At 57.6% G+C, this 12,401-nt stretch overlaps 1 protein-coding gene across 2 annotated transcripts in view; it reads right to left on the reverse strand.

The window, feature by feature from the left end:
* Positions 1–12,401, reverse strand: part of DNMT1 (DNA methyltransferase 1) — a 34,608-nt gene that overhangs the window by 16,504 nt on the left and 5,703 nt on the right. Inside the window, exons 3-21 of one of the 2 annotated variants that reach the window (XM_053968268.1) lie at positions 12,061–12,123; positions 10,537–10,774; positions 9,793–9,865; positions 9,610–9,700; positions 8,921–8,961; positions 8,756–8,807; positions 8,411–8,494; positions 8,208–8,317; positions 8,009–8,127; positions 7,839–7,931; positions 7,035–7,186; positions 5,229–5,416; positions 4,297–4,486; positions 3,338–3,435; positions 3,061–3,208; positions 2,262–2,377; positions 616–817; positions 403–536; positions 137–310 (exon numbers count right to left, since the gene is read on the reverse strand). In XM_053968268.1, the coding sequence (XP_053824243.1) occupies positions 137–310; positions 403–536; positions 616–817; positions 2,262–2,377; positions 3,061–3,208; positions 3,338–3,435; positions 4,297–4,486; positions 5,229–5,416; positions 7,035–7,186; positions 7,839–7,931; positions 8,009–8,127; positions 8,208–8,317; positions 8,411–8,494; positions 8,756–8,807; positions 8,921–8,961; positions 9,610–9,700; positions 9,793–9,865; positions 10,537–10,774; positions 12,061–12,123 (2,366 nt within the window). Of the gene's footprint in view, positions 1–136; positions 311–402; positions 537–615; positions 818–2,261; positions 2,378–3,060; positions 3,209–3,337; positions 3,436–4,296; positions 4,487–5,228; positions 5,417–7,034; positions 7,187–7,838; positions 7,932–8,008; positions 8,128–8,207; positions 8,318–8,410; positions 8,495–8,755; positions 8,808–8,920; positions 8,962–9,609; positions 9,701–9,792; positions 9,866–10,536; positions 10,775–12,060; positions 12,169–12,401 lie in introns of both variants that reach the window. The other variant, XM_053968267.1, reaches the window with a different exon arrangement.

A 12,401-nucleotide genomic window follows, 5' to 3' on the forward strand; every position in this document is an offset into this window, starting at 1 on the left:
AAACAACAGAAAACCAAAACTGGGGCGATTTTTATGCACAACTTCCAGGAATTCAGGACACCAGACCTTCGTTTACAGGTGGGAAAACCCAAAAATCCCCAAATCCCACCCCAAAGATGCGATCCCCCAAACCCACCTGAAGGAGAAGGCGTCCGGCAGCAGGTAGACGCCGTCCCCGACGCGGTACTGGACGCCGTTCTTGGTGGCCACGGCGTAGAACATCTTGCCGTCGGCCTCCTCCAGCGGCTCGGCCACCTTGGGGATCTCCTTGTGCCTCACCTCGTCCAGGCGTGCGCAGCTCATGCAGAACCTGCCGGAACACCGCCAGGTTCTCCAAAAAAAAAATCCATTTCTAGGGGTGGGGAGAACCCAAAACTCCGGTTTTTCCGGCCAAAAACTGACTTGTACTTGTTGTCCTCGGTGGGCTGCGTGGCGGGCGGGCTCTCGAAGCGCGCGTACTCCTGGTCGTACCACATCTGGTAGAAGTAGGTCCTCCCGTCGTCCTCCACCATCTTGATCTCCGTGTCCAGCCCGCCCTGAAGGACAAAACCGCGGCGGTGGCCGGGATCGGCCGCGCTGACCGGCACCGGCCGGACGCCGCGGCGCTGCGCCCACCTCCATGGCCCAGTTGTCCGAGGGTGCCTTGTAGATGACGTTGACCTTGCCGTGGATGTAGGAGAGCTGCATGTCCTCGCACTCGTCCACCAGGAACAGCTCCAGAGGGTCCGAGGTGGCCCCCAGGACGGTGTCCGAGCCCGGGCAGAACCAGTGGGCGTGGAACATCTGACCACCGCTGTCCTCCCACATGGCCGTCACCCTGAGGGGCGCCGCGGCGTGAGAGGGGACGTCCCCGTGTCCCCAACCCCATGGGAGTGGGGAGAACCCACCTGGATTGATGGGATCATGGGAGACGTCCCCGTGTCCCCAACCCCATGGGAGTGGGGAGAACCCACCTGGATTGATGGGATCACTGGGGACGTCCCCGTGTCCCCAACCCCATGGGAGTGGGGAGAACCCACCTGGATTGATGGATCATGGGAGACGTCCCCGTGTCCCCAACCCCATGGGAGTGAGGAGAACCCACCTGGATTGATGGGATCATTGGGGACATCCCCCATCCCCAACCCCATGGGAGCCGGGAGAACCCACCTGGCTCGGTGGGATCATTGGGGACGTCCCCGTGTCCCCAACCCCATGGGAGTGAGGAGAACCCACCTGGATTGATGGATCATGGGAGACGTCCCCGTGTCCCCAACCCCATGGGAGTGGGGAGAACCCACCTGGATTGATGGGATCATTGGGGACGTCCCCATGTCCCCAATCCATGGGAGCAAGGAGAACACACCCGGCCAGGTGGGATCATCAGGGACGTCCCCATGTCCCCACTCTCATGGGAGAATGGAGAACACACCTGGCCAGGTGGGATCATCAGGGACATCCCCATGTCCCCAACCCCATGGGAGAATGGAGAACCCACCTGGCTCGATGGGATCACTGGGGACGTCCCTGTGTCCACAACCCCATGGGAGCAGGGACAACCCACCTGGTTTGGTGGGATCACTGGGGACATCCCCCATCCCCAATCCATGGGAGAATGGAGAACCCACCTGGATTGATGGGATCATTGGGGACGTCCCCGTGTCCCCAACCCCATGGGAGTGGGGAGAACCCACCTGGTTTGGTGGGATCACAGGGGACGTCCCTGTGTCCCCAACCCCATGGGAGAATGGAGAACCCACCTGGATTGATGGGATCATCGGGGACATCCCCGTGTCCCCAACCCCATGGGAGTGGGGAGAACCCACCTGGATTGATGGGATCATCGGGGACATCCCCGTGTCCCCAACCCCATGGGAGAATGGAGAACCCACCTGGCCAGGTGGGATCACTGGGGACATCCCCGTGTCCCCAACCCCATGGGAGTGAGGAGAACCCACCTGGATTGATGGGATCATCGGGGACATCCCTGTGTCCCCAACCCCATGGGAGAATGGAGAACCCACCTGGCCAGGTGGGATCATCAGGGACATCCCCCATCCCCAATCCAGGGGAGAATGGAGAACACACCTGGCCAGGTGGGATCATTGGGGACATCCCCATGTCCCCAACCCCATGGGAGAATGGAGAACACACCTGGCCAGGTGGGATCATTGGGGACGTCCCCGTGTCCCCAACCCCATGGGAGTGAGGAGAACACACCTGGCCAGGTGGAGGGTCTCAGTGGGGTTGTCCCCACCCCTGTGGGAACATGGAGAACCCACCTGGCCAGGTAGAGGGGCTTGGTGGGGTCGTCGGGGCTCACGGACACGCAGTCGCCCACCTCCAGGGTCTCGGAGTCGATGCAGACGCGTTGGTAATAATCCTTCTTGCCGTCGCTCTGCCGGGGCACGGGGGCGGTTACCGGTACCGGCCTCACCTGGATGGGGCCCTCACCTGGATGGGTTCCCTCATCCACAAAATCCAACTCTGGTCTCACCTTGATAGGTTCCCTCACCTGGATGGGTTTCCTTACCCCTAAGATCCAACTCTGGTCACACCTGGATGAGTTCCCCCATCCATGAGATCCAACTCTGGCCTCACCTGGATGGGTTCCCCTCACCTGGATGGGTTCCCTCATCCACAAAATCCAGCTCTGGTCTCACCTGGATGAGTTCCCCCATCCATGAGATCCAACTCTGGGCACACCTGGATGGGTTCCCCTCATCTGGATGGGTTCCCCTCACCTGGATGGGTTCCCTCATCCACAAAATCCAACTCTGGCCTCAGCTGGATGGGTTCCCCTCATCTAGATGGGCTCCCACACCTGGATGGGTTCCCTCATCCACAAAATCCAACTCTGGTCTCTCCTTGATCGGTTCCCACACCTGGATGGGTTCCCTCATCCACAAAATCCAACTCTGGTCTCACCTTGATAGGTTCCCTCACCTGGATGGGTTTCCTTAACCCTAAGACCCAACTCTGGCCTCACCTGGACGGGTTCCCCTCACCTGCATGGGTTCCCCTCACCTTGCCAAGCCCCCTCACCTTTCCAGACCCCCCTCACCTGCCCAGGTGCCTCACCTTGATGGGCTCCCCGACCCAGGAGATCCGGCTCTTGTTCTGCTTCTTCTTGCGGCCCTGGAGCATCTTCTTGGGCGAGGGCATCTCGGGGATGTTGTCATCGACCTCCTCGTCCTCGTCCGCCTCCCGCACCGCCAGGTTGGGACACCTGGGACGTCACCGGGAACGTCACCGGGAACGTCACCGGGGGCTCAGGGATGGGGACAGGGACGTTGGGGACAGGGACGTTGGGGACAGGGACGTTGGGGACAGGGACGTTGGGGACAGGGCCACCCACCTCCTCTGCAGACACGCCTGCTTGCTGCGGCCGCTGCCCCCGAACTTGACCATGTTCTGGCACGCCTTGCACTTGCCACACTCGGGCTGCTGGCACACCTGGCACGGGACAGGGGACACCGGTGACACCGGGAACGCTCCCCGCGGACAGGGGACACCGGTGACGCCGGGAACGCTCCCCGGGCACAGGGGACACCGGTGACACCGGGAACGCTCCCCGGGCACAGGGGACACCGGTGACACCGGGAACGCTCCCCGGGCACAGGGGACACCGGTGACACCGGGAACGCTCCCCAGGAACAGGGGACACCGGTGACACCGGGAACGCTCCCTGGGAACAGGGGACACCGGTGACACCGGGAACGCTCCCCGGGCACAGGGGACACCGGGAACGCTCCCCGGGCACAGGGGAGCTGCTGGAAGGACTCCATGGAGTGACCGGGATGGGAGGTTGGAGTTGGTTGATCCAGGTTGGAAGAGTCCTCCAAGATCAGCTCAACCCAACTCATGATGTTTATGTTGATCAAGGTTGGAAGACCTTCCAAAACCAACCAACCCAACCCGTGACATTGACGTTGACAAAGGCTGGAAAAGCCCTCCAACATCAACCCAACCCACAACACTAACACTGACCAAGACTGGAAGGCTCTCCAAGATCAGCCAACCCAACCCAGGGAGGTGATCTTGACCAAGACTGGAAGAGACCTTCAAGACCAACCAACCCAACCCATGACACTGATGTTGGCCAACACTGGGAGTCCTTCAAGACTGGAAGAGATCTTCAAGACCAACCAACCCAACCCATGACGTTGATGTTGGCCAACACTGGGAGTCCTTCAAGACCAACCAACCCAACCCGTGACACTGATGTTGACCAAGGTTGGAAGACCCTCCAACACCAACCACCCAAACCCATCCCCACCCCACTGCCGGGCGCCGCCACCGGCGACCCTCGGTCACCTCGCAGACGCCGCAGCGCCGGCGCTTGGTGGCGTTCTCCTTGTCCTCCTCGCGCTCGTCCTTCTCGATCTGCTCCGAGAAGAAGGTGTCGAAGATGAGGTACACCAGCTTGGTGGTGGTGGCCTTGGTGGGACCCTTGTCCTTGTCGATGCGCGTGGGGTGGCGGATGGCCTGGCGCCGCACGGCTCGCCTGCGGCACGGGGACAGCGCTCAGGCCACGCCCGGGGACGGGGCCACCACCCCGGGGACACCCAAGGGACACCCACAAGTGCCAGTGAGGTCCCCAAAGGGTGTGGATGGATTTCGGGCACCCAACAGAGCGTCCTTCTCCCCCTGGAGCAGCACCAGGTTTGGGTTTTGGGTTTGCCCAATTTTGGGAAGATCTTCCCAATTTTGGGAGGGTTTTTGTGATCTTGGGAGATCTTCCCAACTTTGGGAGGGTTTTTGTGATCTTGGGAGATCTTCCCAACTTTGGGAGGGTTTTTGTGATCTTGGGAGATCTTCCCAACTTTGGGAGGGTTTTTGTGATCTTGGGAGATCTTCCCAATTTTGGGAGGGTTTCTGCTCTGACTCCCAGCACTTCTCATGCCATTGAACCCAAATCCTCACCAGTTTTGGGAAGATTTTCCCAACTTTGGTTGGATTCTCCCAATTTTGTGGTCGCAGAACCCAAACCCTCACCAATTTTGGGCAAATTCTCTTACTTTTGAAGTCACACTTCCCCAGTTTTGGTCAAATTTTCCCGATTTTGGCGTTTTTACCCCCAGACCTCACCTCTTGCTCAGGGTCACCAGCTTCATGAGGTTCCTCATGCCTGGCACGAGAATCCCCAATTTTGGGCAGATTTCCCAATATTGAGACCTCAGAGCCCAAACCCTCCCAGATTTTGGTCGGATTTTCCAGATTTTGGGATTTTTGCCCCCAGACCTCACCTCTTGCCCAGGGTGACGCCGGCCAGCTTGATGAGGTCCCTCATGCAGGGCGTGATGAGCACCGGGGGCTCGTCGCTGTCGCCGGCCTCGTCGTAGCTCTCCACCTGCTCCACCACGAACTGGGCGTGGCGCAGCAGCGAGTCCTCCGTGAAACGGTTGAAGTTGAGCCCCGCCGGCGGCACCGTGGTCTGGGGGAATTTGGGAAGGGGTTGGGGATGGTTGGGAATGGTTTGGAATGGTTGGGGATGGTCGCTGACCCCTCTCCAGATCACCCATTCCAACGGTCACCAAGGTTGAGATGGTTTGGAATGGTTTGGGATGGTTGGGAATGGTTTGGGATGGTTGGGAAGGGTTGAGATGGTTTGGAATGGTTGAAGAGGTTGAGGATGGTTGGGAAGTGTTGAAATGGTTGGGGATGGTTGGAAATGGTTTGGAATGGTTGGGGATGGTCGCTGATCCCTCTCCAGATCACCCATTCCAAGGGTCACCAAGGTTGGGAATGGTTGGGAAGGGTTGAGATGGTTTGGAATGGTTGGGGATGGCTGGGGATGGTTTGGAATGGTTTGGAATGGCTTGGGATGGTTTGGGATGGTTTGGAATGGTTGGGAATGGCTGGAGATGGTTTGGAATGGTTTGCGATGGTTTGGGATGGTTTAGAATGGTTGGGAATGGTTTGGGATGGTTTGGGATGGTTTGGGAAGGGTTGAGATGGTCTGGAATGGTTGGGGATGACCACAGTGGCACCGTCACCTCCATCTTGTTGAGCAGGTGCCACCTCCACCTCCACCACCATCTCCTCCTGCTGAGCCCATCCCATCTTTTCCATGGGGGAATTGTCCCCGGGATGGGAAGGTGACACGGCAGGGGGAGGTGACACCGCAGGGAGGTGACACTGCGGGGAGGTGACACCATGGGGAGGTGACACCGTGGGGAGGTGACACCATGGGGAGGTGACACCACGGGGAGGTGACACCATGGAGAGGTGACACCAAGGGGAGGTGACACCATGGAGAGGTGACACCATGGGGAGGTGACACCGCGGGGAGGTGACACCATAGAGAGGTGACACCGTGGGGAGGTGACACCAAGGGGAGGTGACACCGTGGGGAGGTGACACCGCGGGGAGGTGACACCGCGGGGAGGTGACACCACGGGGAGGTGACACCGCGGGGAGGTGACACCATGGAGAGGTGACACCGCGGGGAGGTGACACCGTGGGGAGGTGACACCATGGAGAGGTGACACCGTGGGGAGGTGACACCATGGGGAGGTGACACCACGGGGAGGTGACACCATGGAGAGGTGACACCAAGGGGAGGTGACACCATGGAGAGGTGACACCATGGGGAGGTGACACCGCGGGGAGGTGACACCATAGAGAGGTGACACCGTGGGGAGGTGACACCAAGGGGAGGTGACACCGTGGGGAGGTGACACCGCGGGGAGGTGACACCGCGGGGAGGTGACACCACGGGGAGGTGACACCGCGGGGAGGTGACACCATGGAGAGGTGACACCGCGGGGAGGTGACACCGTGGGGAGGTGACACCATGGAGAGGTGACACCAAGGGGAGGTGACACCATGGGGAGGTGACACCGCGGGGAGGTGACACCATGGGGAGGTGACACCATGGAGAGGTGACACCAAGGGGAGGTGACACCATGGGGAGGTGACACCATGGGGAGGTGACACCATGGAGAGGTGACACCAAGGGGAGGTGACACCATGGGGAGGTGACACCATGGAGAGGTGACACCAAGGGGAGGTGACACCACAGGGAGGTGACACCGCGGTGGCACTGTCACCTCGATCTTGTTGAGCAGGTCCTCGTAGCTGACGTGGCGGTTGTTCTGCAGGAACTCCACCACGATCTTGCTCATGTAGATCTTCTCCTGCATCAGCGCGAAGGTGGGCGCGTACTCCTCGCTCGGCTCCATCAGGATGTAGTCGGCAAAGGCTGGGAACGGCCCCAAAATTGTGGGATTTTGGGGAAAAAATGTGTGGGGGGAGAGGAGGAAAATGGAGAAAAGAGAAGGAAAGAGGGGGAAGAAATAAAGGGAAAAAGAGTGGAAAAGGGAAGGAAAAAAATAGAGAAAAAGAGCAGGAAGCAGGAGAAAAAAAGGAGGAAAGTGAGAAAAGAAAGAGGAAGGAAAAAAGAAAATAAAGGGGGAAACAGCAGGAAAAAGGAGGAAAGAGAAGGAAAGAGAAAAAAGAAAGAAAAGAAAAATATAAATTATAGGGGAAAAGAGGAGGAAGAAAAAGGAAAGAGGAGAAAAGAAGAGAAAGAAGGGAAAAAAAGAAGAAAAAAAAAGTCACAGAAAAGATAGAAAAAAAGAGAAAAAAGAAAGAAAAGAAAAAGAAAAAAACAAAAGGAAAAAAAAGACCAGAAAAATTAAAGAAGAAAGGAGGAAAGGGAGAAGAAGAGAGAAAAGAAAATGGAAAAAAAAAGGAAAAAATTGGTAGAAAAGGAGGAAAAAGGAGAAGGGAGAAAAAGGAGGAAAAGGGCAAAAACCCTGAAACCCACCCCCCAAAAACCCCTCAATAAAAGCCCAAAATAACCCAAAACCAACCCAAAATTGCCCAAAACTCCCCTCAAAGCCCCTCCTCACCTGTGCTGAAGCCGATCAGCGCCTTCTCCCCGCCGTCGAAGCCCGTGATCCACCAGGCGTTGATGGGCCCCAACTTCTTGGCTCTCACCCCACCTGCCAAGCCAAAAACAATCCGGACAATTCCCACGCGGGAATCCGGAAATGCCCCGGAATTCCGGGCGTTTCCTCACCGTCCAGGCAGGGGTTGTCGTCGTAGATGGGTTTGACGACGCCGCTGAAGTAGAGCTCGATGTTCCTCTCGATGAGGCCGGTGTCGAAGGGACAGAGGTGTCCCCTCTTGTCATAAACGCTGCCGGGGGGGGACACGGAGGGCGTGGTGGGACAGGATCCCAGAGGGAATTCCAGAGGGAATCCCCCCCGGGGTCTCACCTGAAGGAGGTGACTTTGTGCTGGGGGAGGTCCTCGTAGCTCTCGAAGCCGTCCTCGTTGGCGTCGAAGATGGACAAGCGCTCGTCCGTCAGCATCTCCGGCTCCTCCAGCTGGATTTGGGGGGAAAAAAAAACCCCAAAAATGGGATTAATGGACGTTCCTGCTGTTCCCGAGCTCGGGGAAGGAGGGTTTGGATCCCTTACGGCGTCGTCGGGGTCCCCTTGGAAGAATTTGAGGTCGGGGTCGTCCAGGTACTGCCGGCAGTCGAGGCATTTTGGGGGGGTGGTCTGCGGGAGAGGGGAGGGAGAGTCAGCTTTTCCCAAAGTTATTCCCGGAATTATCCCGGATTTTGGCAAAATCCGGGGTTTCCCATCAGAACCAGCCCCAGCTGTTTGGTTTTGAGAAGCTGAACGGGCTGGAAGTGGGTTTCTATTCCCATAGGAGAATCCAGCCTTTGGAATAATCAACTCATCCCAAAAAAACCTAAAATTCAGGAGTTTTAAGGGATTAAGAAATCCCAAAAACAGCTGGAATGAGGAGGGACTTACTTTAGCAGAAGCAGTGATTTTAACCTGAGGGATTTCGTCCTTGATTTCCGACCTGGGAGGGAGAAATTAAATCCTGGGATGAGGATGGAGCAGTGACGTCATCGTTGTCATTGTCACCGTCACCAGGACACGGCTCCGGCCAGGAACGTCCCCCCTTTTCCTCACCCATCTTTGGTTTCCATTTTCATCCTTTTCTCATCTTGATCCTGGAGAAAAAGGCAAAAAAAAAAAGGGAAAAGGAGCAGGAAAATGCAATCCCAGCACAGAAAAAATCCCAGGAAATCACCCCAGACGTCATAACAGAGCAAAATCCTGGGAAATCACCCCAAAAATGACACGGGACAGTTCTGGGAGGTCACCACTGACCAAAATCCTGGGAAATCACCCCAAAAATGACACGGGACAGCTCTGGGATGTCACCACAGAGCAAAATCCTGAAAAATCACCCCAAAAATGACACGGGACAGTTCTGGGAGGTCACCACTGACCAAAATCCTGGGAAATCACCCCAAAAATGACCCAGGACAGGTCTGGGATGTCACCACAGAGCAAAATCCTGGGAAATCACCCCAAAAATGACCCAGAACAGGTGTGAGATGTCACCACTGACCAAAATCCCAGGAAATCACCCCAAATCCAACCCAGAACAGGTGTGGGATGTCACCACAGAGCAAAATCCTGGGAAATCACCCCAAAAATGACAGGGGACAGCTCTGGGATGTCACCACAGAGCAAAATCCTGGGAAATCACCCCAAAAATGACCCAGGACAGGTGAGGGATGTCACCACAGAGCAAAATCCTGGGAAATCACCCCAAAAATGACCCAGGACAGGTCTGGGATGTCACCACCAACCTTCTCCTCCAGCTCCTCCTCCTCCTTCTCCACGTTCATCAGCTCCGGCTTCGCCTCCCCGTTGACCTCCTCCGATTTCCGCTTGTTGGATCTGCGGGATCGATCCGGGATGGGTTTTTTGGGGGAACGGGAAGGGTTTGGGATGGTGGGATGAGGAAGAGGAGGGTGACCCTTCCCACTGACCCTTTGGACAGGAGGCTGAGGATGGACGGCTGCCGGCCGGAGCTGCGGGTGACGCGGGAGCTGGCCGGAGACTCTGCGGGAAAACCACGATGGACCCCAAATCCCAGTGGGGATTGTCACACCCCAAGGCCAGGAGACCCCAAAACCCTTCCTGAGGAGACCCTAAAACCCTTCCCAAGGGGATCCCAGCCCTCAATCCCAATGGGAATTGTCACATTCCAGGGTGAGGAGACCCCAAAACCCTTCCCAAGGGGATCCCAGTGGGAATCGTTGCACTCCAAAGTCAGGAGACCCCAAAACCCTTCCCAAGGGGATCCCAGTTCTTGATCCCAATGGGAATTGTCAGACCCCAAAACCAGGAGACCCCAAAACCCTTCCCAAGGGGATCCCAGCCCTCAATCCCAATGGGAATTGTCACATTCCAGGGTGAGGAGACCCCAAAACCCTTCCCAAAGGGATCCCAGTGGGAATCATTGCACTCCAAAGTCAGGAGACCCCAAAACCCTTCCCAAGGGGATCCCATTTCTTGATCCCAATAGGAATTGTCACATTCCAGGGTGAGGAGACCCCAAAACCCTTCCCAAGGGGATCCCAGTTCTCGATCCCCATGGCAATTGTCACACCCCAAGCCCACGAGACCCCAAAACCCTTCCCGAGCGATCCCCCCTCTCCATCCCAATAGCAACTGCCCCACCCCAAACCCTTCCCACCCCCCAAAAACCCCCAGAAACCCCAAATCCTCACTCTTGGCGTCCCCGTTGGAGCGGCTCCTGCGGGATTTCCGTGCCCGCGCGGCGGGGCCGGAGCAGGACGGGGACGAGGACGCTGCCACCCCCTCCTCGAGCTCCATGGCGCCGTCCTCGTCCTCGTCGCTGCCGTAGGCGCCGTTCCCGGGGCACCCGTTGGGGTTGGGGCCCCCGGAGCCATTGGGGGCTGAGAGCTCCTGGCGCAGCAGCGCCTTCACCTTGGCCAGGTAGCGCTCCTGGGGAGGGGAGCACCTGGGGCTGAGCCCAAATCCCGGGCTGGGATCCCAAATCCCGCAGGGAAATGGGGACTGAGCCCAAATCCCACAGGGAAATGGGGGCTGAGCCCAAATCCCACAGGGAAATGGGGGCTGAGCCCAAATCCCACAGGGAAATGGGGGCTGAGCTCAAATCCCACAGGGAAATGGGGGCTGAGCACAAATCCCGGGGTGGGATCTCAAATCCCACAGGGAAATGGGGGCTGAGCCCAAATCCCAGGATGGGATCCCAAATCCCGCAGGGAAATGGGGGCTGAGCCTAAATCCCAGGATGGGATCCCAAATCGCGCAGGGAAATGGGGGCTGAGCCCAAATCCCACAGGGAAATGGGGGCTGAGCCCAAATCATGCAGGGAAATGGGGGCTGAGCCCAAATCCCAGGATGGGATCCCAAATCCCACAGGGAAATGGGGGCTGAGCCCAAATCCCACAGGGAAATGGGGGTTGAGCCTAAATCCCGGGCTGGGATCCCAAATCCCACAGGGAAATGGGGGCTGAGCCCAAATCCCAGAATGGGATCTCAAATCCCACAGGGAAATGGGGGCTGAGCTCAAATCCCACCAGAAAATGGGGGCTGAGCCTAAATCCCGGGCTGGGATCCCAAATCCCACAGGGAAATGGAGGCTGAGCTCAAATCCCGGGCTGGGATCCCAAATCCCACAGGGAAATGGGGGCTGAGCCCAAACCCTGCAGGGAAAGTGGAGCTGAACTCAAAATCCACAGGGAAATGGGGGCTGAGCCCAACATCCACAGGGAAATGGGGGCTGAGCCCAAATCCTGGGGTGGGATCCCAAATTCCACAGGGAAATGGGGGCTGAGCCCAAATCCCACAGGGAAATGGGGGCTGAGCTCAAATCCCACCAGGAAATGGGGGCTGAGCCCAAATCCCGCAGGGAAATGGGGGCTGAGCCCAAATCCCAGGGTGGGATCCCAAATCCCACAGGGAAATGGGGGCTGAGCCCAAATCCCACATGGAAATGAGCGCTGAGCTCAAATCCCAGGATGGGATCTCAAATCCCACAGGGAATGTGGGGCTGAACCCGAATCCCGGGGTTTTCCCGTTTTCCTGGGGTTTTATCCCAAATCCTGATGTGTTATTCCCAATCCCAGTGTTTTATCTCAAATCCTGGTGTTTTCTGGGTGTTTTATCCCAAATCCTGGTGTTTCCTGGGTGTTTTACCCCACATCCCAGGTTTTCCCAGGATTTCCCAGGTGTTTTGTCCCGGATCCCAGCTTTTGGGGTCTCACCTCGGAGAGCTCCTCACGGCGAACTTTGGCCTCGAGCTCGCTGAGCTGCAGCTGCACGTCGGCCTGCAGGAAGCCGTAGATGAGGCTCAGCTTCTCCTGAACACTCTCCTGGGGACATCGGGGACATTGGGGACACCATGGGGACATTGGGGACACCGTGGGGGCAGCAGGGACAGGCTGGGGACATTGGGGATGGAGGGGACACGATGGGGACACTGGGGACAGGAAATCATGGATGAAGCTCAGCTTGTCCTGGACGCTCTCCTGGGGACATTGGGGACATTGGGGACACCGTGGATATACTGGGGACAGTGTGGGGACAGCAAGGACATCATGGGGAC

Source organism: Vidua chalybeata, chromosome 33 (assembly GCF_026979565.1).
Source record: "Vidua chalybeata isolate OUT-0048 chromosome 33, bVidCha1 merged haplotype, whole genome shotgun sequence".
Taxonomy (NCBI): Eukaryota; Metazoa; Chordata; class Aves; order Passeriformes; family Viduidae; genus Vidua; species Vidua chalybeata.